This window comes from Girardinichthys multiradiatus, chromosome X (genome assembly GCF_021462225.1).
Source record: "Girardinichthys multiradiatus isolate DD_20200921_A chromosome X, DD_fGirMul_XY1, whole genome shotgun sequence".
NCBI classification, from domain to species: Eukaryota; Metazoa; Chordata; class Actinopteri; order Cyprinodontiformes; family Goodeidae; genus Girardinichthys; species Girardinichthys multiradiatus.
The window spans coordinates 36,591,732-36,619,062 of record NC_061817.1 but is presented as its reverse complement, the minus strand read 5'-3'; the positions used below and the strand labels follow the sequence as shown (position 1 = coordinate 36,619,062).

At 39.7% G+C, this 27,331-nt stretch overlaps 1 protein-coding gene and 1 long non-coding RNA gene across 2 annotated transcripts; one reads left to right on the top strand and one right to left on the bottom strand.

Moving 5' to 3' along the window:
* Positions 1-1,025: 1,025 nt before the first annotated feature.
* Positions 1,026-27,331, bottom strand: LOC124862493. Its single transcript, XM_047356448.1, has 8 exons — positions 27,189-27,331; positions 25,098-25,586; positions 17,076-17,587; positions 15,774-15,876; positions 8,050-8,251; positions 5,455-5,543; positions 2,962-3,069; positions 1,026-1,619 (listed from the first exon to the last, which is right to left on the bottom strand). Exons 2-8 carry the CDS (start codon positions 25,568-25,570, stop codon positions 1,127-1,129), a joined length of 1,980 nt encoding a protein of 659 aa, XP_047212404.1. The 5' UTR covers positions 25,571-25,586; positions 27,189-27,331; the 3' UTR covers positions 1,026-1,126.
* LOC124862637 lies at positions 18,549-20,563 on the top strand. The gene is made up of 2 exons (XR_007036965.1): positions 18,549-18,794; positions 18,934-20,563. It is a non-coding gene; the product is annotated as an uncharacterized LOC124862637 (long non-coding RNA).

The window sequence follows — 27,331 nt, the reverse complement described above, 5'->3', positions numbered from 1 at the left end:
AGGGTCAAAGAAAAAAAAACGTCTGTTAAGCCAAATAAATGTGATAAAATATCTATAAATTATAGATGCGGCCTGAAAATAAATTAAACACAGAATAGAAAAGACATTCAACTTTTTGTAAAAATAAATAGGAACTGGTGTGAACAGGATGATGTGTGTGTTGAGAGGAGCATTAGTCTAACTGGGAAACACCCAGTGTTACTCTGAGCTGAAGAGACATTTCAAACTGGAGCAGAACTAAAAGCACACGACAAATTTTGATTTCCTGCTCATTCATGTGAGCAGCGCTTTGATTCAGAATGAGTCATGGAGTTGATGACCTGTTCTATATTAAAACTGTTCAAACGACAGGAACTTCAAGGATGTCGAAGCATTTTACTGATTATCTTTCCAGTCTCAGGAATAAAGTCAAACCAAGGCCTCAGGGTGGCTTAAAAACCTGATGGGAACATTAAACAGACACTAACATAAAGATTTCAGATAAATCTAATTGTAAGTTCACAGAAAATTCAGATTTTAATTTTAAAACGTGATGAACTTTTAAAGGATTCAACTTCAATTATTAGAAAGGAAATAATTCAGCACATTTTAGGATGATCAGTTGGAGACCTTGAGTAGGTCCTTATTGGACAAAAAGGTGCCACATGGGTCCAACTTTTTTCTCCCTAAATTGGCACTCAGTGTAATTGCATGAAGGAACACATGAAACACTCCTTATATGGCCCAATTTTTAGCCTGTTTCCTACCTGTTTGGGCCCCATATGTGAATGTTTCCCACAACAAACTGGGAGTTATGAGGAATGGTTTGGGAGTTCAGGAGGTGAGTCTGGGTGGGGATATATTGTCTCTTTATAATAAACAGCAAGGCCGATGTAAAACATAAGGAGGCATTCAAGCTTTTGAGTTAAGATCTTGGCTAATACATTTTTATAATAATGTATTTTACATTCTTTTAGCTATCAGCAACAACACTTTTTTAGTTTCAGTGTCAAAGACTGATGTATTTTAATTTAAGAATAGAGTCACAGCTTTAAAGTCTTTTATTTTTCAGGTCAAAATGACAAAGAGTACAAAATTATTTTTATCCAAATATATCAAAATATATTTGATTGTAGAAATGTATCAATTACATACAATAGCCAGGTTGGACTGCAGTGGGTCTGATGAACTCTATGATCTCAATTCGACTGGGATCCCAGACGCAGTTTTCCTCCAGGCCACTCTTCACCATCCCACAGTTGGGCGGCACCCAGGCGGTGTCGTATCCCTTATCATGCCAGGTCTTCTGCAGAGGGTGGTTCTGGTAATTGATGGCTTTCACCTTCCCCACATTGACCTTAACCTTGATGACCACCTTGTCCCACTCAGGGTGATCAATAGGATATCGACTGGCTTTCTCCAGGTCTCTGCTGAGGTAGACCCCAGGACCAAGCATCCCACCTTGAGATTGATGGAAACCATTTTTAAGGATGCCCTGAGCACTGGTCTGGGTGGTGCCATGATACATGATGTAGGTTCGGTTGTCATCCGGCTGCGGGGTAAGCAATCGAAATGCTCCAGGAGGAGGATCGAAGTCAGCTTCAGCCCACTGTAACCTGCTCATGTTGCTGTCAGAATCCCTGCAGGAAAAAAGGTGAAACATTTAAGGCTGAATTTATTCCTGTATTTTAATGTCAAAAGTGTTGCCAATAGTTTTCTATTCTATTGTTTAATCAAACTCAGCAACAGTTTTATTTTATCCCTATTTTATACCAATGTTGCTCCAAAAATGTGTTTTTAAAGTTTCAATTAAGTACCACTAAATGGTACAATTCTGCCAACTGCTGACGCAAACTGGTACCTGCAGTGTGCTTTGAGATCTTTGTCAGCAATGTATTAAGGGCAAAGGTTGTGAAATTTGGCCAAATATTACAAATCCCAGAATGCTCTGCTGGTGCACTGGGGTGTCAGTCAGGACCCCTATGGATGTCCCCTCTGTTGACATCCATTAGGCCACCCCTTCAAAAATATCCAAATGAAAGGCGGAAAACAGAAGCTTTCTGGACAGGTGGGAACCAGAACATCTGCTGAGCCAACATATCTGTAGCTAAGTAATATAACGTAAAAATCTTTTCAATAAATATCAACAACTTTGTCCAAGTCTTTAATTTTGGCCCAATGTGTTTTTGAGTTTTAAAACCCTGCTTTATTCTGGATAAAGTTAGAATGAAATCATACTGCTTCATACACTGAAAAGGGTGTTGAACTTCAACTATTTTAACTTTTAGTGCTTCTTGAGTATGTAACGTTTACCAAAATTAGTTGAATTCTGACTAATTTTCATGAGGTAAAGAAACCCAAAACTTAAACTTTTTAGTATTATGTTTTTAAATTGCTGATTTATTGTTTTAAAATACTAGAACATTTGAATAATTTAAGTGTTAAGAATTCACAACCCTGCAGATTTCTGTTGTACAGTGCATGGTGACCATCACAGGCATTGATTCTTCTGTTGCTTTGAATAAAGGGAAGTTTTATTTAAAACAGGCAGCTGCGATGGGAGGCTGCATTAAAGACAGGATATGGGTAGTCTGAAACACTTCCTGTTAGGCTCTTTGTATGAGCTGCTGCAGGTTTTAACCTTCTGCTGTTCTCGTCCATCTTCTCACCTTCAGCCAACAAGGCCACGTAGGTAAACAGACATATCGGACGTGATGCACCTGTCACCTGATGCCAATGAACCCAACCGAATTCTCACAAATATATAAAAACATTTTCCTTTATGCCTCTTACATGGCTCGGTAACTTTATTAAGTTATTTTCAGATTCAAAAAAATTAAATACACGTTTAAAAAACATTTAATTTGGTCTAAAGTTTTTTTAGAGCTGAATTTGATCTTGTGAAAGTGAATAAAAACATATTGTCTTTGTTTCAGAAAGCCCAAAGTTTGCAGAAAATGTTTTAGGAAACTTTATTAATACCTGTTGAAGAAACGGAGCCTTTTATCTATCAGTTTAATCCAGTTTCGCTTAAATTCTAATAAAAACACAGATTTCAGCAGATTTTCTCTTTTCTCTAACTCAGTGGAAAAGTTTCATTGTTACATCCTGTAAACGACAACATTAATCTGTTTTTATCTTTCAGAAAGTTCACGGTTGATTTTGAACATCTGCTGATCATATTTCCTGTTTAAATTCAGCCGTTTTAGAGAAATATTAAAGTTTGTGGGACCCTGACTTACCTCTGGCTGCGTCCACCTCAGAATGCCGCCTGCATCTCATCCTGCTTCTTATTAAAACCTTCAGGAGGAAACTCCAAATATGGACTTATTTTGTTTCACTTTTGTTTCTCCTGTTGTCTACTCTGTAGGTGTGGCTGACCCAACTGTAGTTTTCACTTCTGCCTGCCGGTAATTTCATAGATAGGGTGGGACCCTCAGGACTTTCCAGATTTCTTATACCAGTTAGACGTATTTAAATGTTTCTCAATGTGCTGCAGCAGATAAGATTAGTAACAGTAAAAAAATAAATAAAATCCACAGAAAATCCTGTCCAATCAGATTTCATGTATATTTTAAGTTTCATTTTCTATGAATCATGCCAATGGTCTGCTCAGAAAATGGTCTGTCAGAGTTATAGGACTGGGGCCCCAATATTTACACATAAATATTTGAGCCTGTATGAAAAATTTGAGCCTCTGTGATTTAGAGAAAAAACTAAATTAATCCTAAATGTTGATGATAATTTTTAAGTCATTGCAGTGTAAACATTACACCCTGGAAACATTGATTTGAACCCTGATGGCGGTTCAAATCAATGTTTAAAACATTATGACCTTCATGCTCATGATGAGAACATCTTGCATCTGTTGAACCAACTGCTCTCTTCTACATTTTCCATATCCATGTGTGTAGACTCTTCATAGGTTAGGGTACACGGTATAAAAAGACGAATGACTTTTTATTTCTCTTTCTGACATTAAACCAGCCCAAACGTTTCCTGTTTTAGGTCAGAGGATTACCAAAGCTATTTCTATTTGCTAAATAGTCCCAAGAAAACAGATACAGTTTAGTCTGAGTGAATCTCAGTAAATGAGGAGAAAAGGTTATGTTTCTTAAAGAGGAACTAAACCCCTAATCAACTTTTTTTTGCAGATAAATTGTATAAACCGGGCCTTAAAGGTACTATCTTTATATTACTGTGCTATTTTTCTTAATTTCATGTAAACTTGGGTGCGGCTGCCCTGGGCCCACTGCTGCGAAGGGTCCCATGCTGCCCACCGCCAGACTGATGGTAAAAAAAAAAAGTAAAGTCAGTTTCTTACTGCTGTATTTGTAAGGATGTACAGTAAGTGTAAATAATGGGGAAATATCAGTCCAGATCAGAGCGTTTCTGAGATAAGATTAAGCGGTAATGTGACATCATACTTGCCATGTCAACCTCTCTTGTGCTGTCTGGCCATCTTTATCTCACTCACTGTGCATTTATGTGCCTTTGACAGAAAGTGACATCTGACTGAAGTGCGCAGTCATGGGTGGTCTTTTTCACGGTGGTCTCTAAGTGTGTAGTCAGCCTTAGTTAGTTACTGTGTGTTGGCTTAAAAGGCCTAATTATGAAAAAACACAAATCGGGCACACTAAAACAAAAGGAGCAAGAGGAGAGGAAGAATCTTGTGGCCTCATGTGTTCTGCTGACAAATTCCTTCCCACCAACTCAACCCTTCATGTCTGGCAAGTGTCTTCCTGCTGCTAGCTCCCGCCAAGCAATGGGAAATGTTAGCGCAGAGTATGCATGTAGCTGTTTAGGAAAGCAACGGTAACAAAGAGGAAGAGGGAGAGGATGATGATGGCAGTGGTGCTGGTTATTTTTGAAGCCAAAGCCATTCATTCAGTCCCTTTGTGGCAGCGAACAAATACAGCTCAGATCCTCTCTCTGTATTTTTTAGCTTGCAAATAATCCTGCCTTGTGATCACATTTCATTTGTACAACAGGTGGAGATGAAAGTAAATAGTGATAAAATAAATCAACATTCATATTTATGTGCTGCCATTGTTATGCTGTTTTACAGCTTTGATGCAGGCAATAATTACACACACGTTTGACAGTTAGAATGGTTTATTATGAAACACAACTGGAGGACTTCAGTTTTTCTGCACTGTATCAGGACGAACTGTAAGGAAAGAAGGTGAGTTATTGTTGAATGTGGAAAAGGATGAACGATTGGAGGTGTTGCTGTGGATGAAGTTAGAAGTCCAATGAAGGTGAGTAACGCTCTGAGTCTGAGGTTGACAGGTTTGGGGTGTCTGAGAGGCTTGTGCTGGCTGAGCATCTGTTTTGTCTTTCTCCAGCGTCAGACTGATGGGAGCGCCACAGCAGGCTGAGGGTGGACAGGCAGGTGAGCGATGGGTTGCCGAGCCACAGGGTAGCTAGGCAGTAGGACAGCCGAGGAGCAGCGAGGAGACTGAGAGCAGTCACCTGAGGAAGGATCTTTCCAGGAAGTCATCAAACTGGTGGAACACCAGCCACCGAGGCAGGAACCCGATGCTGGATGTTGTGACAGAACCCTGGAAGCAAGGAGGTAAAGGTAACATCAATGATATTCTCTATGAAGGAGTCAGCAAAGACCTGGCCTGGTTACCGCACTCTGTGAGCAAACAATCTGTGTCAGGGATTCTGGCTCCTCTTAAACACCTCCCGGTGATCCTGATGAGCTACAGCTGCGGGGACTACCTGTAGCACCCTGCTGAAGAACAGAGAGAAGACAACAGAGAAGCACTACACAAAGCTGCGCACAGCTCAGAGTGCAAAAGCAACTCCGACCTCAACGGACACCTCCTGGTGAAAGTCCAGATGTTAAAGGAGTGGAACGCTCGAAGTCTGTAATGAGAGAAGGATCTAAAATAAAAGACCTGGGAACCCATGAGCGTTCTTCTGGTCCTTATCCTGAATGTCAATCCACAACACGGGGGGGTGGAGGGGATTTGGCCAGAGGGCACAGAGAGCTGGAGCAGATTTGATCTTTGAGACATGCAAGGTAGGATGGATGCGGAGGTTTGGCAGAAGCTTGAAGAAAACAGCGGACAGACTGATGACAGATTCAATTTTATACGGGCCAAGGTATTGAGGGAACAGTTTTCTGAAATGTACTTTAAAGGGAAGGTTCTTGGATGAGAGCCAAACTTCCTGAACAGGTGAGTAGGTGGGAACTGGAACTTTCTTATTGTCTGCAATTTTTTTTATTTTGTGCAGAGGTGTGTTCAAGTGCAGTCTTAGTTTGGTCCAGACTTTGCGATGGTGGAGTCCGAAAATTATGTTGGGAGAAGTGAAGGTTGGCAGCCCAATGATGCTTCAAATGGAAAAAGACCAGATGCAGCAGGGAGTTGTGAGAGTACTTGACATAGATGAGATTCTGGCTTCAGGAAGTAGGGTTGTTGGTGCAGATGCAGCAGGAAGTGTTTTCTAGTTCTTGATTTAATCGTTCACATTGATCCATGGTTTGTGGGTGGAATCCTGAAGACAGGTAGGATTTAGCTCCCAGGGCTTCACAGAAGGGAGGCGGAGAAGACGCTACGCCGTGCTCTGGGTCTGTCTGTGCCGCAGCCGGATTATGATGATTCCAGGCTGGCGTTTCCATGTCCGGGGACAAGTCCCCTTAGTCGCCATTCATCTACCCCTCCCATTCATCGGGCGGCAAAGCCGTCGTCTTTCTCCCGCCGCAAGAAATGCTGGTGTGGAGTGACTCCCAGCCATTCAGCCGGCCATGGGGAGGTTCCTGTGTCCACTGCTGGGACAGCTGCAGCAATTTTTCCTATGCCTTCGTCTGCCACAGCACCATCTCCCATGCCTGCTGCGATGAGCTGGAGAATCTGCTGAGGATGTATGCTCTCAAACTCAAGCTTTTTAGAAGGACTGTTCTTTTACATCCTTCTCCTTTGTTAGAGGAGGAAGTCAGAGAATTGGAGGAGAATTACCAGACAGCAGTAAGGCAGTTTTTCTGCCAGCCACCTTCATCCACCTCAGACCTCCAGAGCGCTGCTGCAGCCCAGCCCACGTCAGGTCCTCAAAGAAGCGCAAAGGGATCGGGTTCTACCACTTCTACATGTCGCAGACGCCGCCGCAGGCATGCCTCCTCATGTCCAGTCATCGGGGGTCCGGCCAACGCCTCGGCTCCAGTCATCGGTCATCGGGGGTCCGGCCAATGCCACTGAGGGTTTCCTCGACACTTTAGCTCCTGCTCATGCCACTGTTGGAGCATTGTCTGCTACTACACCTCCCATTATCGTCTGCTACTACACCTCCCGGCACCCTCTGCTACAACACATCCCAGCATGCATTGCAGTTAACAGGAAGTTGGTGTTGCAGTTCTGATGTCACATATAAGAACACGTGAGACGTTCCACCATTGCTTTTTCTCGCGCTGTAAATCGAGACGCGGTTACAACGCAAAGGAGGCGCGCATCATTCTGGACAAGAAACTCACACATGGGTTTTATTCATTCTCCTCACTGGCCAAACTCATGAGAAGGGCACACATTTGATGGGGAGCCTAAACTGATCCAGAAGAGGGAGTAGCTCAAGACCCAACCTGACACAAAAAACAGGCACATACCATCACAATCACACATTCACACCCTCATGTGTACACATTAAAACACTCACATCCATGCACCCAACGTAAAGACAAACAACAATGGATGCCGTACACTCACTCACACTCCCCATACATACTCTATACTCCCAGGTCCAGGTGCCGATAAACCATAGGGATAACCAGCCCCCGGACCTAGGAGGTGGTCCCCTTCCCTCCGGGTGGAGACGGGCAGACCACTCATGAGAAGTTCAATGAGCTAAAAGCTTACTAGGATAAGAAGACCAATAATAATAAATAGGAGGTAAGTTATTGCTGAATGTGGAAAATGATGAAGATTGGAGGTGCTGCTTGCTGTTTGTGGATGTAGGTAGAGGTCCGGGGAAGGTGAGTAACACTCTGAGTCTGAGGTTGACAGATTTGGGGTGTCTGAGAGGCTTGTGCTGGCTGAGCATCTGTTTTGTCTTTGTCCAGCGTCAGACTGATGGGAGCGCCACAGCAGGCTGAGGGTGGACAGGCAGGTGAGCGATGGGTTGCCGAGCCACAGGGTAGCTGGGCAGTAGGAGACCCAGGAGCAGCAAGGAGACTGAGAGCAGCTGCCTGAGGAAGGATCTTTCCAGGAAGTCCTCAAACCGGAGGAGCAGCATCCACCTAAGCAGGAATCTGATGCTGGCTGTTGTGACCCTGTAAGCAAGGAGGTAAAGGTAACATCAATGATAGAATTCTCTATGAAGGAGTCAACAAGACCTGGCCTGGTTACCGGGCTATGTGAGCAAACAATCAGGCTTCTCCCCTAGGAATTCCTGCTGGTCTTAAACACCTCCTGATGATCCTGATGAGATTATTTTCCATTTTTTTAAAACCAGTTAAAATAGTGCAAAAGTGCTTGTTGTTTCCAGCAGAGTAGCTGACTTCTCAGGTTTTAAGGTGTTCATTGTATTCATCAGAGAGACAACCTGGGGAAAGTAACTATCTCTGTAGCAGCTGGTTTTTACAAACAGCGCTCTGTATCGCTGAAGGTCAAGGAACAAACCGCTTATGTGCAGGGTGTGTGGAGTCTGCAGAGATGTTGACAGCCCATTTCCTGACCCTAGACCTGTACAGGTCCTGGATGGAGGGACAGGCAGCCCTGATGATTTTCCCTGCAGACCTGTTGTTCATTGCAATGTGGATGTGTCTTGTTTTGTGGATGTGCCGAACCACACTGAGATGGATAAACACAGGACAGACTAAATAATGGCAGTGTAGAAGATGACAAGTAGTCCCTTTTTTAGTTGCTGAAGGAAGTACAGGCTCAACTGGTCCTTCGTCTGAACAGTGTCTATTTGTGACGACCATCTCAGGTCCCAAGAAATGGTAGCTCCTAAGAATCGAAAGTTAAGCAATCAGAAGTTTCTGGAAGTCCACCATCACCTCTACTGTCTTGGGTGGGTTAAGCTCCAGGTGGTTCTGACTGCACCAGTGGACCAGCCGACCTGTATCCAGCTGATAAGTATGCAGACTCATAATTGTCTTGGATCAGACCAAAAATAGTAAGTAGTAAGTAAGTAAACTTTATTGATATACCACCTTCCTGAGATAAAATCACAAAGAGCTTTACAGAGTACAAATAAAATAGAAACAAATATAGACTTAACATAAAACAGAGACAGCAAGAACAGATAATAAAACAATTAGAACATTTAACTTAAAAATTATCTAAATAAAAGTGTCCTAAGCTGCTTTTTAATGGAGTCAACAGAGTCTGCAGGGGCCAGGCATTGCACAGCCTAGGGGCTACTGACTGAAAAAACAGGTTGCCCCTAGTTTTGAACCGGGTCTTAGGGACCTTCAGGAAATTCTGGGCAGAGGACCGAAGAGTGCGACCTGAAGAATGACGGATCAACATTTCGTTGATGTATTGGTGGCCCTGTCTATTAAAAGCTCTAAAAGTCAATACAAAATTTTTTCATTCATTCATCTTGTGGACTTCAGGCAGAACCCAGCCCCACCTGCCCCCATCACCCTCTGTGACTCCACAATTGACACTGTGGAGTCTTTCCGCTTCCTGGGAACCATCATCTCCCAGGATCTGAAGTGGGAGCCAAACATCAGCTCCCTCATCAAGAAAGCCCAGCAGAGGATGTTCTTCCAGTGGCAGCTGAAGAAATTCAACCTGCCAAAGACTATGATGGTGCACTTCTACACAGCCATCATTGAGTCCATCCTCACCTCCTCCATCACCATCTGGTACGCCGCTGCTACAGCCAAGGATAAGGGCAGGCTGCAGCGTGTCATTCGGTCTGCTGAGAAGGTGATTGGCTGCAGTCTACTGTTGCTCCAGGAACTGTACACCTCCAGGACCCTGAAGCGGGCAGGGAAGATTCTGGCTGATCCCTCCCACCCTGGTCACAGACTCTTTGAGACTCTCCCCTCTGGCAGGAGGCTGCGGTCCATCCGGACCAAAACCTCATGCCACAAGAACAGTTTTTTCCCATCTGCCACCAGCCTGGTTAACAAAGCCCGGAAACCACCCTGACACTCTCCCTTTCCCCCACACACCCCCTTTTTTGCTGCAACTCTATGCGTTACATTAACGCTCAGCTTGGACTTCTGCTTTCACCTGCACTGTTGCACCGCTCTCGCATCTTATACTGCCCTACATTATACAGCGGTATTTACTCTCACCCACTAAAAACTGTGCAAATATATTTAGATTTATTTATTTATTTGTTTTTGTTGAGGATTGCTGGGAAAGGAATTTAGCTCTTTATTGTTACAAATTTAACCTTGAAATTTGATCTTCAGGAGACTGATAGAGTATTTTAGATGTAAAGTGAAAATAGATTTTAGAGGCCTTTACTTACAAACCACCACCGGGAACTAACTGCAAAACCAATATGATTAATATGCAACTTATTTTGAGGAATGAATGAACTGGAAAAAGCTGAACAAACAATGATTTATGCACAAAATCAAACATATGGTTAGTGATTATAAGGTTTCTTAAGGATACTGATCAGTGACAGACAGAACTCTGAGAAACTATGAACATTTTTGTGCTACCAGTCGTCCAACAACAACTGGAGCCAGACAACATTTGGCTCAATCTCACTACACTACATGTTAAGAACTAACGGATGAGAAAATAAAGGAAGTTAGGGCTAGGAATACAAATGCACAACAAAGTTCAAATGATAGTAATGGCAATGACACTTTTAATGACTGAAGGTGTTACCATAGATCCCAAGAAAAACTCTGTGTGAAGTTTAACCTCTAACATATTAGCTGAGAATGTAAGTCCAGGAAACATTCTTCAGAAGGCCAGTAGTTAGGAAATGTTTTTTGGATTAGATCCCAGAACAGAGAAAGAGATAATAAGTATATAAAGAACAGGGTTTTGACTTAGAAAAGTTGCTTAAAGAATTTAAAACAAGAACTTGAATAAATGTACAATCCTGCACGACTGAAAGGTTTTTACAGTAAAGGATACTGGATTCTAAGTCTTCGCAAGTAAGTCTTTCACAGATAAATGAGTATTTGAGATGCACAATGGTAGTATATATGTACAAAATAAAATAGGTTTCTTGTTTTCATTAAACAATGGATTTTATCAAATGTTAGTTACTGTAGGGAAACTCTTAGGGAAAAGCAATGTTCCCTTTGAGGCAAAATGTAGCTTTGACATCTCTTTCGCAAACAGAGAAAGTGCCACGTGATCTGGATGTCTTTCAATAATTATATGGGGAACTTTTTGAATGTGTGTACAGACAATAATAAATTAACATAATCCTTGTTAGTTGAAAACAGCAGCGGTGTTGGATGTGGCTAAAAACAAGGTCTCAGAGTGTTAGCAAACTAAGAGGTTTATATCATAGGAGGGAGGAATGAACTGCCTCCTTTGGAATTGGTTATCTTCTGTTTTGATAAATTCCAGGCGTTGTCTCTACAATGCCAAACATCACATTCCTTGGACAAAGCACAAAATTGCAGAATCCATTAAGTATTCGCACCCTGAATACACAGAAGTGAGGGCTAAACACTTGGCATTGAAGTTAAAACTTATCTTTTAGATAAGAATGTGTGAAGGAACCAACCCTAACGGAAAAGGGATCTCTGGTACTGGAGGCCAGCGGTTAACTGAAGGGAAACTGACAATACTGGCAGGCGAGACAAAGTATCATAACATTTTATTATTTGTGCAGAAGCAGTGGTTAATTAAGTTAGTATCATGAAGATACAACTTTATTCACACATACAAGGACAAAGAATGTCAATAAACAAGAAAACTTTGAATGCTGAAAACTGTCTTCTTCATTTGAAAGTTTGCTGTAACAGGATGACGTTGATTATAGAATATCAGCTGAAATTTGATACATTAACAAAATAGCAGAAACTGGGATGCATCATCTCAAACATGCATCTCTCATTTAAAAACAGCATCTAATATAAAAAAAAGATGCATTTATCTGTGAGTGAGACGACCATTTGAAGTACATAAGTGACAAGGCTCATGTCTTCAGTTAAATAAGAGGGAAACCTGAGCTTATCTATGAAGCCTGAACAACACATCTAAATGTTCTGATGTATCTCTCTGATCAAAGGGGGGTTAAGTCAGAAGTTTATGAGATTGATTTAAGAAAAATAACACATGACGTGAGGTCACACACGGTTTTATAAAATGACTAATTTCTGAATGATAATAAAATGCGCACCAGGCATACTATTTTTAGGCACTGGATCAAATTGAAGACTGTTTAACTTATTTTTACTTACTGTACCAAAACACAGTAGTTAGCAATGTCAATCTATCTCTTTTCAGGATAATGTTTGAGAAATACATAGTTTAGAACAATATCTGTGCTGATAGGGCGAGGTAGAATAGCACTTCATGCTTCCAGGGGAAAAGGTGATTGCTTGAACTATCCTTGTTGACTTCTGTTTCTATCTTTTGCATGAAAACCCTGAGCAAATATAATTGATTATGACTGCTAAAAGGAGCAGTTCAGATCTCTCTATTAATAGCCTTTTAAAGGTGATGAGAGAAATTGACCTACAGAACGTTACCCTTCGTTGATGTGGAGGCTGGACCTGGGTTGTCGTTCAGAGAGCTTTTAGAAGAAAGTTCTTTCTGAATGGAAAATGGTTTGACCATTTATTTTATTTTCTTAAGAACTTTATGTATTTTATATTTGCTGCAGCACAATTTTACTCTAGAAGTTTAACTTGTTAAATTTGGGTTCGAAGTTTCATTTCTGCTCATAATTATTTTGTTTTCTGAGATTCCTATGTACTCGGGGCTGGAGTTTGAGCACTACTGTGAAAGTTATCACACCCCTTTTAACGTCATCTTCGCATTGGACTATGATAACGGAGGACGTTGAGGAAATACAGAAAAAAGACACTAAGGAAATACAGAAAAGGTGATGCTACCGATGCAACAACACCCAATTTACATGTGATACTTCTGTTACAACTATGATCTGAACAAGTTCCCTGACGTCTAATGCTTGGATAACATGTATGATGTAGTAACTAAGAGGAGATTAGTAAGGGTTTAACTGCCATTTTTGTTGAACAACATTTTCTCCTGTTTCTGTTAATTTAGGAAGGTAAGATTAATGTATTTGGTTTCAATTTCTTTTATCAGGTGAGGTTTATCCATTAAAGGCAGATCTGTTTGGTTGTTATTTTGGCCTGGGTTAACCCTGAAGTTACAACAATCTCCTTTTTGCACAACTTCAGTTTTAATACCAAGTACATTAGTTGGTTTCATATTCGGTGATTTTATAGGGCTTTGTATGGTTTAGAGGGAAATATGTGGAAGAGTTAAAAGGACACAAACAGTAATCGGACTGTGGAGACATCAAGAAAGGATGTTTAATTAGACATGTGGTACTTTAATGTCACGGGTTAGCAGGATACTGGTCAGTATTCTCTGTCTTCTCAGAATGACGCCAATCCAGAGACTGGCCGTACAAGTAACCTTTTTGGGACTCAGAGACCTATGGACACATGAGGACTTTGTGGGACCCTGGGCCAGGATAAATGCGATGGCAGAACAATAAAGTTGAAAAGACCAATCGCAGAGACTAAAGAAGGTTTCAGGAAGACCAAGGACAGAGACTGAACTACACTGCTTTTCTGCTGAGAATTTTACTGATGTTTTTTCTATTTTCTGTTATAACTTTGAATTTGTCTTTATGTCGCTTTAATGTTCTGAATTGATTCAAGCTGTTTATGCACTGTGATAGAATGGGATCATCCATTCAAGTGATATTCAGCTCCAGAGGTTCAACATGGTCAATGTTTTCTGTTACAAATATTGTGGTGAATAGGAATGATGAACCAGGACCTGATTGGCATGAAAGGTCCATGAAATAGATGATAATGACACATTTTAGATTCAAAACAGAGATCTCTCGTTCAGATTGGCCGAGAATGGGATTTCTCTGAGGCCTCCAGACGTTTTTCCCCGCCTTTTAGGACAGGTGGGTTTTTCGACTGGTGTGACCTAAGCCGACCTGAACGTCCCCTTCATCGATACGTAAGCTTGGGAGTTTGACTGACATGGATGTTTTCCATGGGTGAGTTGATTAGATGTGTTCCTGAAGGAGACTTTTGGGAAGAGCTACAGAGTAGCCGGATTTGGTCTAATTAGTGAATAGGTTTAGTTTAGCAAAGTCAAACACAGTTAAAATAATGTGCGCATAGAAGCTCTAAATAGGATCTTAATTAATTAGTTGAATCTGAAATTTCAGACCTAAACAAGAACAATCATTTAGGGTTGCTTAATATTGTACATAGAGTATCTTCAATTTCTTTTATAATTGTTCACATTTTTATTCGTTTCATCACTTTACTACATCACTTATACTCACAGGATATTTACAATATGAATATAAGACCTCTCTCAGCTGTTAATTAGCTTAACACCTAATTAGGGGGGATATGTGGAGGCGTAAAGCTCTGTTTAATTAGACAAAAGTGTTATTATTGTCTTTACCATAATAAAATAAACTCTGTGATAAGTTCACTCTGAGTGGAGACATGCAAGCTGGGAAACAGATTACATTAGAGGAAAGTTCTTGGCGAGAGGAAAGACAAATTAACTTGTTATTGCAGGCAACCAGGAAAACTGGTGAACAATGCCAGATCAACTGACCTAGCAATCTTAATAAAGTCATGAGTTATGTGTTGTCACGTACGCCAATCTAATGTTTTCCAGATGTTGGGCCGGAGTGTATTCTCTGGAAAAGTAGAGATAACAGTGTGAATGTGCCAAGGAATGTTATGTAAAGGAGAAGAATGATTTCAATTGGTTAAGAAGGCCCAAATACACACCAATGCTTTGTATCTGTATAAAAACCACCCTGCACAGACTGGAGGCCAGGGTGACTTCTGGAATTTGTGATGGATATGACACTGTGCGCTTTTTGAAGAATAAAAGTACCCTCTCGTGAGTATTGTTTGAGGAGAGAATATTTCTGAGTACTTTTTTAATTATTTCGGCTCAGAGATCCGACCGCTTCGCTCCCAAACTCTCCATTGCAATAACTTTGAAGTTACGAGTTGCAGCAACATGTACATAATTTATGCTATTTGGTTTATTGATGTTGTTTATTTTACACATTATTGTCACTACTTTTTGTTTATTCTAGTACATGGTAACATCAAAAAAAAAATCTGTCTCTGTGTCATTAATTACTGTGTAGATTAATCTAGTCTTCTGTGTTTTAGCCTGTGTATTCAGTGTTTATTAGTATAGCAGTGTAAAAAGAAGATTGGGTGCTACAACATATATTAGGGCTGAACGTGTTTTGGCCTCCATTAGTGACAAGTAATGTATAAATGTTGCTGAAGATATGTCTGTAGCATTTTTCATAAAAAGTCATTTTTTACTAGAGTGTAGTACTTAGTAAAGCAGAAGTAATTATGTATTCTTATTGTTGAAACATTTACAGTTAAATCTCATTGAGTAGCACAACTCTGCATCTAGCTGCAGACCAGGACCAGAATCTCAACCAGACACCAGAAATGTTTAAAAGTCATTTGTTTCCCACTTCACTTCAAGTCTCGTCTTTGAGGGGCAAGTCCAAGTCAAGTCTCAAGTCTTTCGCCCCAATTCAGAGTCAAGTCTCTAACAACTGAAATAAACATTTCTTATCAAATCCACAACATGAAGGCCTCCTCTGACCCTGCATTTCTCTAGGGTGGGAATACAAACCTGTACTGTTTGTCCTGTTTATGAAACCACATGGAGTCGAGTTGAGACGTTCTGAGCCACTTAATCTTAAGAGGGTTTAATGACTGGTGAGGCACAGACTCATCTGGAGTTGGATGTACAATGATACAATAGAGGCATTTCCACTGGCAGAGTCTGGAGCTTAATAATGAATGTGACAGGGCATGTATTCACATGTGTGTTGTAGAAAAATTGGTTTTTACCAAGACAGAGACCGATGATTGTCACTCAGAATCAGCTTTATTATAATCTTGCAAGAGAGAAGGATTTTTTTACAGCACTGGAGATGCGCTCAGTAGTGCTGCCAAATCGTTCTGACCAGACAAAGCAAAGGTTCTCCTTATAAGCTACAACAGTTTTCAAGGTAACCCTCATGAGACCCAGAGAGACGAGGTGAACCCTGTTGCCCTAGACATGTTGACAATGGAAATGGAACCTTACACAGTGTGGCATACATGTTATCTCATACAAGTGAATAGGAGAAGGTTGAAAAACCATCTCTGTAAGACTAAACAGAACCATCTGTCCTAACCCAGGAGGCAGAAGAGAATAACACAGAAGGGTTTGAATACTTTTATCAGATCCTGCAGAGTAGCTAGTAAAAAAGAAAGCAAGGCACTAAAATTTTCCATAACACGTGTTTTAAAAGTAAAAATGGAAACAATTTAGTCTTTTCACACCTGACTTTTTAGGGACTATTAACCGAGCCATGGGATGTTTTATAGCCATTAGTGGGATGCTTGTTGTTGTGACAACCTATGATTTAAAGTAAGAAAATCAGCACAAAAAGGATCCCGGTATTGACACTTAACATGATTGCATACAGTAGCACATGAAACATCCCTAATGAGGCCCACATTTTAGTCTGTTTCCTACCTGTATGGGCCTCATACGTGAATGTCGGCTGGATGATTAAAGTGGTAGATCCTGTTGAGACCAACAACTATGAATAGTGGAAATATATAGAGCAGAGACTTTAGTAAATTCCCTTTGTAATGAACAGCAAGGCTGATGTGAAACATCAAGAAGGATTCAGGCTTTTGACTTTTGATCTTGCAGAATATAATTTTTATAATGTATTTTACATTCTTTTAGCTATCAACAACTACATGCTTTTAGTTTCCGTGATGTCAGAGACTGATGTATTTTAATTTAAGATCAGAGTCACAACTTTAAAACTTTTATTTCTCAGGTCAAAATAACAAAGAGTACAAAATGATTTTTATCCAAATATATCAAAATATATTTGATTGTATAAATGTATCAATTATAGATTGTTTATACGTGTAACTATGTGAAGAATCTGAAAAGCCAGCTGGACTGGGTTAACAGTGGGTCTGATGAGCTGGATGATCTCGATTCGACGAGGATCCCAGACACAGTTTTCCTCCAGGCCACTGTTCACCATCCCACAGTTGGGCGGCACCCAGGCGGTGTCATATCCATAATAATGCCAGGTCATCTGCAGAGGGTGGTTCTTGCGATTGATGACTTTAACCCTCCCCACATTGACCTTAACCTTGATGACCACCTTGTCCCACTCAGGGTGACCAATAGGATATCGACTGGCTTTCTCCAGGTCTCTGCTGAGGTAGACCCCAGGACCAAGCATCCCACCTTGAGATTGACGGAAACCATTGGCAAGGATGCTCTGAGCTCTGCTCTGGGTGGTGCCATGGTACATGATGTAGGTTCGTTTGTCAGCCGGCAGCAGGGTAAGCAACCTAAGTATTCCAATAGGAAGATCGAAGTCAGCTTCAGTCCACTGTAACCTCCTCATGTTGGTATCAGAATCCCTGTAGGAAAGAAGGTGAAACATTTACGGATGAATTTATTCCTGTATTTTAATGTCAAAATGATGCCAAAATAGTTTTTCTATTCTATAGTTTCATCAAACTAAGCAACATTTTTTATTATATCCATATTTTATACCAATGTTGCTCCTGAATTTATTTATTTTTTTTAAGTTTCAATTAAATACCAGTAATTCAGTGGTGTCCAAACTTTTGGGCCAAATTAAAAAAGTTCACACTTTGATTTTCTTTTTTTTATAATAATTTTGTGATTTTTTTTTACCTGTTTAGCAGTAAATTAAACATGCAATATTTTAATAAAACAAACAACATAGTCATATTTTTGAAGGAAAAGGATCAGTGAATCATTGTAGAAACGTTAAAAGGGTGTCGCAAGTTTGCTATTATTCTCATGAACCAGAGTCTTTCTTTCTTAAACAAAGTTGTATTTTGCTTATGTTCCATTTTAAGAAGTTTCTGTCATTTTTGTGAAAATCTCCCCCTAAAAAAACAGAAATTGTGTCCATCTGCAACAAACGCGGTAGTGGAGGGCCACATTTGTACCATTCTTGAATTTAGGTTAGTTCCAAGGGCCGCAAATGGCCCTAGGCCCCCCACTGAACTAAATGGTACATCTCTGCCACCTGCTGACAGTACAGTTACCTGCAGTCAGCTTTGGATCAGCACTGTATTTATTTAGGGCAAAGGTTGTGAAAGTTGGCCAAATATTACAAATCCCAGATACTCTGCTGGCGCGTTGGTGTGTCAATCAGGACCCATATGGGTGTCCGCTCTGTTGACATCCATTAGCGATTTCAGGCTACTGCCACACATTAGGCCACCCCTCCAAAAATGTCCAAATGAAAGGTGGAAAACAGAAGCTTTCTGGACAGATGGGAAGCAGAACATTGATTGTGCTGAGCCAATATATCTGTAACCAAGTAATATAACTTTAAATCTTTTCAATAAATATCAGAGGCTTTGTCCAAGTCTTTAATTTTGGCCCAATGTGTGTTTGAGTTTTAAATCCCTGGTTTAGTCTGTATAAAATTAAAAAGAAAAAAAACTGCTACATGTGCTGAAAAACGTCTTGAACTTCAACTGTTTTAACTTTCAGTGCTTCTTCAATTTATTTATTCGGGAATTTTCTGTACCGCTTCTTTCATAGTGGGTCACGGGGTGACTGGTGCCTATCTCCAGCAGTCTACAGGTGAGAGGCAGGGTACACCCTGGACAGGTCACCAGTCCATCACCAGGCAACAAAAAGACACACAGGACAAACAACCACTCACACCTAAGGGCAATTTAGAGAGACCAATTAACCTAACAGTCATGTTTTTGGACTGCAGAAGGAATCCGGAGTACCCAGAAAGAACCCACACATGCACAGGGAGAACATGCAAACTCCATGCAGAAAGACCCCCGACCAGGAGTCGAACCCAGGACCTTGTTGCTGCAAGTCAACGGTGCTACCAACTGCGAAGGCCTCAAATGTATTTACTTTTACCCAAATTAGTTAAATTTTGATTAGTTTTCATGAGTTAAAACACATGAACAAACTTTACAAACAAACAAACTTTATCTTTTTGTTATTATATTTTTCAGTTCCTAATTAATTGTTCAAAATGCTGTAACATTTGAATCATTTAAGTGTTAAGAATTCAGCACCCTGCAGATTTCTGTTTTACAGTGAATCGTGACCATCACAGGCATTGATTCTTCTGCTGCTTTGAATAGAGTGAAGTTTTATTTAAAACAGGCTGCTGTGATAGGAGGCTGTGTTAATGACAGGATATGGGTAGTCTGAAACACTTCCTGTTGTTAGGATATTTGCATGGCCTGCTGGAGTTTTTAACCTGCATTTTAACCTGAATTTGATCTGGTGAAAGAATAGAAACATTTTGCATAAAATGAACAAACTGAAAGCCATGGTATTCTCGCATTCCCTGTCAGAAATTTCTACATTTATTACCACTGTGCCTGGGGTAAACAAATTGAGTTTGTTGCTACTTATAAATAACTAGGCTTTATATTGGATAAAAAGCTCTCTTTTAAAATGCACATTGCAAATTTGGTAAAAAAACAAAAAAACAGCTGAGGGTGAAGATTGGGATTAATTACCGAAATGGATCTTGTTTCTCTCTCAGAGCAAGATAAAAATGTGTCTCAGCTAGCTTTTTGCCTCTGCTTGATTATGGAGATGTTCTGTATATGAACGCCTCGACCAAACGTCTTCCGTCTCTGAATCCTGCTTATCACTGTGCCTTGAGGTTTGTAACCGGCTGCAGATGTCTCACGCATCACTGTGAGCGCTACACCAAAGCTGGCTGGCCTCCTCTGAGTGTACAGAGATGCAATCATTTGATTTATAAAACTCTGCTTGGCCTGGCTCCTTCATACTTAAATGCACTGCTACAAAAATCTACTACTGGCTAACCTCTTTCCTTCAATGTCATTTTCCCTTTGTTTGTTCCACGTGTTCAAACAGGAAAAGGGAAACCGGCATTTAGTGTTACGGCTCCCATAACATGGAATCATCACCAGTTTGAGCTCAAGATAGTAGATCTGATTTATTTCAAACCATTCTTAGAAATAAGCAATAATCTATTAATCAGTGTGGATGTTTTTAATTATTGTATATATTTTGATCATATTATCTTTTAAAATGTGTTTAACTGTGTAACGTTTTTGATGTGTGCTGCAGACTTTCTGCCCAGGTCCCCGTTGCAAATGAGATCTTGACCTCAACAGGGTTTTCATCTAGTTAAATGAAGGAAAGGAAATGAAATGTGGCGACATTAATCTGTTTTTATCTTTTAGGAAGTTTACGGTTGATTTTGAACATCTGCTGATCATATTTCCTGTATAAATTCACCCCTTTTAGAGAAATATGAAAGTTTGTGGGATCCTGACTTACCTCAGAATGCTGCCTGCATCTCGTCCTGCTTCTTATTAAAACCTTCAGGTGGAAACTCCGAATGTGGACTTATTTTGTTTCACTTTTGCTTCTCCTGTTGTCTACCCTGTAGGGTTGGTTGACCCAGCTGTAGTTTACAATTCTACCTGCCGGTAATTTCATAGATAGTGTGTTATTTCTCTGCCCAACATTAAATCAGCCCAAATATTTCCTATTTTAGGTCAGACAATTACCAAAGTTATTTCTGTTTGCTAAATAGTCCCAAGAAAACAGGTAAAGTTTAGTCTCAGTAAATGAGGAGAAGACGTTATGTGTCTTAAAGTGCATATAAACAACTGGTTTTAACTGTATATTGGTGGGAAATTTGAATGATTCTGTCTCAAGTCTCTAACAGCTGAAATAAACATTTCTCATCAAATCCACACTATCTAGGTCACCTTTAACCCTGCATCACTGTAGGATAGGAATATAAACCTGTACTGTTTGTCCTTAGACATAAATTATTACATGAACAGTTAATAATTAACTACAAAATCTTTCTATATTTAGATTTATGTTTATGAAACCACATGGAGTCAAGTTGAGACAAGCTCTGAGCCAATTAATCTTAGGAGTTCCTACCATTGATCCGAAGTCTAATCCCTCCTTTATCATAGTATTTTGCTAAATGTGATCTTCTGATTTAGAGGGTTTTGTTCTTCCAGAGGATTAAAAAAATGGGAGGCATAGCTTGTGTAAAAGTTAATCAGTGTAAAAGTTAAATAAATAGCCTCTGTGTGAGTTATACACTGATAAATGTGGACAAAGGTTAACACATGTGCAATAATTATACAACCATGCAGTAATCAATTTATTATTTACTGTTGTTAAAAGCTAATTACATTCCTGACCTCATTTAATCTAAATACATGGAGTAACTTGTGAAAGTATTCATACCACGTCTTCACATTTTCACTAGAGTTACAGCTACATGTCTGTTGAGTTAGGTCTTCTCCAGATTTGTACATCTAGAGATGTAGATTTTTGCTCCTTCTCCGTAGCAAAATAACTGAAGCTGAGTCAGACTGGAAGGAGACTATCTATACCTTTACACTGGGGTCACAGATGACCCTGACCCCTGGGCCTCTTCATTAGAGTCAACATCAGTCTGCAAAGCAACCACCCAAATGCAACTCTAAGACAAGATGACAATTCTGTTAATAGTTCATAAAAGTACTTCAAAGATAAATATAAAAAGTATTCAAACCACTTCTATCAAAGTTCACCCAACTAAATAAATGAAAATGTCTTTTAATGATAAATCATAAGGATAAAGAATCTTTTTAAACTTAGCAATGATAATTCATGTACAAATCTTCCAACTTTATACATCCCTGCTCCAACACACCTGAATTCACTCATCAGCGTTCAGTCAGTCAGCTCTGCAGAGGCCTGATAAGGAGCCATTCACTTGATTCAGGGACGTTGGAGAAGGAATGCATCTAAAACCTGCATGATAGTAGCTCTCCAGCTCTTTATCCTTGTTTTTGCCACGTCAAGAGAACAAACTAACTGAGATGTTTAAATCTATGTTTGAGCCCCACAGCACAATGTTGCATTTCCTTGTCAGTGTGACTAACGATCTGCCCCTTGAGTCTGGCTTCTAATGACCCCTTGACTAGAAAAACGTCGGAAGAAAAGACCAGAACAACCAATTAATCATAAAATGAAATAATTAAAGTTTTATTGTAATTTATTTTTGAGTCATAGCCTTAACGGATAATAATGGTGCATATTATTGCTAGAATTATAGGGGGCTTCAGCTTGCCTAAAACAGGTTGCAAATCCAAAAGACAAGAAGGAAAATGGAGACTGCCACGAGGCCGACAGAAACACTGAAGTAGCTGCAGGTACTTCCACGCATACTGACCTTGTTTTACATGTGACAACAACATCCTGCATTCTTCACATTCCTCAGAGAAGGAGACGGGTTGTAAGACAGAAGCATTTTATTCCAAAGGAAACATTCATACGTGTCTATAATCTCCCACAATCTTCACAAAACCCAATGATTTCTGTTGGTTTACCAGTAAAATAACTGAATTCACAGCAGGGCTTTACTGTCAAAGTGGTGGGCCGAATGTTGCTGCAGATTTGGTGGTTTTCACAGCAAACATCATGCATGTTACTGCAGATATACAATGCATTATGGGAAAATTCTACGCTGCTATAATTTAGATTAAAATACCAATAAATCTGCAGAATAAACCAGCCAGTGCTCAGTCTCTGTAACGTTTACTTTTTGTTTTGTTTCAGTAATCCTTAAAGCTTGTTATACTTCTATGAAGTCATAATCGAATACACTTTCATAAAACCCTATCTTAATATATAGATGCACTTGCTTTTTCAATAGAACTGTAACATCAGATATAATTATTTTTAACAGTTTATGCTGTAATTTGTTCCTCCGTAAGTATCTAAGTTACTGTTTGATTTTACAGTACAACTGTTTTTGCTAGCTGTGCATTACTGATGCCCTAATGTACTTTAGTTTACCATTAAATTTAGTGCAAAATTAAAACACAGGAGCTGCTGGATAATTGTTAGCAGTTAGTTATTGTTTAATGGTTCACGGTTTTGTGGAAGAATGTGCCACTAAACAAGGTGACAAGACTGAGCCTCACGTAAAGAACATCCTACCCCCTGTGAAACATGGTGGTCGTATCATTATGTTCTGGTATTACTTTTCTTCTGGTAGAACTGTTCATAACTGAAATAATGAACAGCTCCAAATATGAATCACTTTTGACCCAGAACCTTCAGGTTTCTGCTACAAAGCTAAAGATGAAAAGGATTTACATTTTTCAGCATCAGTGAGTCCAAAGCATAAAACCAAATCAACTAAATAATAACTAAATAATTGTTTAAGGTGAGGAAAGTTTTGGCATCATCTAGCCAAAGTCCAGAACTAATTCTCTGCTTCCATCTGAAGAGGCCTGTGGACAAAAGACTTCGCCACAATCTGAGTGATCTGGAGAACCTTGCATTTCATTTTACCCAGTGCCTGTTTGGCAGTGATGTGGGGCACCATCACTGGGAGCCAAAGGTCACCCGACAGGAGCCCACCAGTCCAGAACGTGGCCCACACAAACAGCACCACACCAACTGGAGAACTTTGTCGAGGTAGAATGGGCAACTATTACCATGTGGGACGACTCCTACCAAAGAAGACTGAATTCCCAGTCAGAAAAGCTTCAACAACGTTCTAGTTTATGCAACTAGGTTAATGCAGCTTCTTAATTATTTTTTTTCCATTTGTTTTTAAATTAAAATATATCAGATAAATGTCTCTTAAATATTCTCTAAATGATCTAATAGTAAAAGGTTCATAAGTGTGTTTAATGGTAATTTGTAGTATAAAAAGTGCAGAAGTCTCTCTGACATACATGTTTTGAACCTGTGAAAAAATCTTTTTATTAAAGTGTTCAGGGTCAAAGAAAAAAAAACGTCTGTTAAGCCAAATAAATGTGATAAAATATCTATAAATTATAGATGCGGCCTGAAAATAAATTAAACACAGAATAGAAAAGACATTCAACTTTTTGTAAAAATAAATAGGAACTGGTGTGAACAGGATGATGTGTGTGTTGAGAGGAGCATTAGTCTAACTGGGAAACACCCAGTGTTACTCTGAGCTGAAGAGACATTTCAAACTGGAGCAGAACTAAAAGCACACGACAAATTTTGATTTCCTGCTCATTCATGTGAGCAGCGCTTTGATTCAGAATGAGTCATGGAGTTGATGACCTGTTCTATATTAAAACTGTTCAAACGACAGGAACTTCAAGGATGTCGAAGCATTTTACTGATTATCTTTCCAGTCTCAGGAATAAAGTCAAACCAAGGCCTCAGGGTGGCTTAAAAACCTGATGGGAACATTAAACAGACACTAACATAAAGATTTCAGATAAATCTAATTGTAAGTTCACAGAAAACTCAGATTTTAATTTTAAAACGTGATGAACTTTTAAAGGATTCAACTTCAATTATTAGAAAGGAAATAATTCAGCACATTTTAGGATGATCAGTTGGAGACCTTGAGTAGGTCCTTATTGGACAAAAAGGTGCCACATGGGTCCAACTTTTTTCTCCCTAAATTGGCACTCAGTGTAATTGCATGAAGGAACACATGAAACACTCCTTATATGGCCCAATTTTTAGCCTGTTTCCTACCTGTTTGGGCCCCATATGTGAATGTTTCCCACAACAAACTGGGAGTTATGAGGAATGGTTTGGGAGTTCAGGAGGTGAGTCTGGGTGGGGATATATTGTCTCTTTATAATAAACAGCAAGGCCGATGTAAAACATAAGGAGGCATTCAAGCTTTTGAGTTAAGATCTTGGCTAATACATTTTTATAATAATGTATTTTACATTCTTTTAGCTATCAGCAACAACACTTTTTTAGTTTCAGTGTCAAAGACTGATGTATTTTAATTTAAGAATAGAGTCACAGCTTTAAAGTCTTTTATTTTTCAGGTCAAAATGACAAAGAGTACAAAATTATTTTTATCCAAATATATCAAAATATATTTGATTGTAGAAATGTATCAATTACATACAATAGCCAGGTTGGACTGCAGTGGGTCTGATGAACTGTATGATCTCAATTCGACTGGGATCCCAGACGCAGTTTTCCTCCAGGCCACTCTTCACCATCCCACAGTTGGGCGGCACCCAGGCGGTGTCGTATCCCTTATCATGCCAGGTCTTCTGCAGAGGGTGGTTCTGGTAATTGATGGCTTTCACCTTCCCCACATTGACCTTAACCTTGATGACCACCTTGTCCCACTCAGGGTGATCAATAGGATATCGACTGGCTTTCTCCAGGTCTCTGCTGAGGTAGACCCCAGGACCAAGCATCCCACCTTGAGATTGATGGAAACCATTTTTAAGGATGCCCTGAGCACTGGTCTGGGTGGTGCCATGATACATGATGTAGGTTCGGTTGTCATCCGGCTGCGGGGTAAGCAATCGAAATGCTCCAGGAGGAGGATCGAAGTCAGCTTCAGCCCACTGTAACCTGCTCATGTTGCTGTCAGAATCCCTGCAGGAAAAAAGGTGAAACATTTAAGGCTGAATTTATTCCTGTATTTTAATGTCAAAAGTGTTGCCAATAGTTTTCTATTCTATTGTTTAATCAAACTCAGCAACAGTTTTATTTTATCCCTATTTTATACCAATGTTGCTCCAAAAATGTGTTTTTAAAGTTTCAATTAAGTACCACTAAATGGTACAATTCTGCCAACTGCTGACGCAAACTGGTACCTGCAGTGTGCTTTGAGATCTTTGTCAGCAATGTATTAAGGGCAAAGGTTGTGAAATTTGGCCAAATATTACAAATCCCAGAATGCTCTGCTGGTGCACTGGGGTGTCAGTCAGGACCCCTATGGATGTCCCCTCTGTTGACATCCATTAGGCCACCCCTTCAAAAATATCCAAATGAAAGGCGGAAAACAGAAGCTTTCTGGACAGGTGGGAACCAGAACATCTGCTGAGCCAACATATCTGTAGCTAAGTAATATAACGTAAAAATCTTTTCAATAAATATCAACAACTTTGTCCAAGTCTTTAATTTTGGCCCAATGTGTTTTTGAGTTTTAAAACCCTGCTTTATTCTGGATAAAGTTAGAATGAAATCATACTGCTTCATACACTGAAAAGGGTGTTGAACTTCAACTATTTTAACTTTTAGTGCTTCTTGAGTATGTAACGTTTACCAAAATTAGTTGAATTCTGACTAATTTTCATGAGGTAAAAAAACCCAAAACTTAAACTTTTTAGTATTATGTTTTTAAATTGCTGATTTATTGTTTTAAAATACTAGAACATTTGAATAATTTAAGTGTTAAGAATTCACAACCCTGCAGATTTCTGTTGTACAGTGCATGGTGACCATCACAGGCATTGATTCTTCTGTTGCTTTGAATAAAGGGAAGTTTTATTTAAAACAGGCAGCTGCGATGGGAGGCTGCATTAAAGACAGGATATGGGTAGTCTGAAACACTTCCTGTTAGGCTCTTTGTATGAGCTGCTGCAGGTTTTAACCTTCTGCTGTTCTCGTCCATCTTCTCACCTTCAGCCAACAAGGCCACGTAGGTAAACAGACATATCGGACGTGATGCACCTGTCACCTGATGCCAATGAACCCAACCGAATTCTCACAAATATATAAAAACATTTTCCTTTATGCCTCTTACATGGCTCGGTAACTTTATTAAGTTATTTTCAGATTCAAAAAAATTAAATACACGTTTAAAAAACATTTAATTGGGTCTAAAGTTTTTTTAGAGCTGAATTTGATCTTGTGAAAGTGAATAAAAACATCTTGTCTTTGTTTCAGAAAGCCCAAAGTTTGCAGAAAATGTTTTAGGAAACTTTATTAATACCTGTTGAAGAAACGGAGCCTTTTATCTATCAGTTTAATCCAGTTTCGCTTAAATTCTAATAAAAACACAGATTTCAGCAGATTTTCTCTTTTCTCTAACTCAGTGGAAAAGTTTCATTGTTACATCCTGTAAACGACAACATTAATCTGTTTTTATCTTTCAGAAAGTTCACGGTTGATTTTGAACATCTGCTGATCATATTTCCTGTTTAAATTCAGCCGTTTTAGAGAAATATTAAAGTTTGTGGGACCCTGACTTACCTCTGGCTGCGTCCACCTCAGAATGCCGCCTGCATCTCATCCTGCTTCTTATTAAAACCTTCAGGAGGAAACTCCAAATATGGACTTATTTTGTTTCACTTTTGTTTCTCCTGTTGTCTACTCTGTAGGTGTGGCTGACCCAA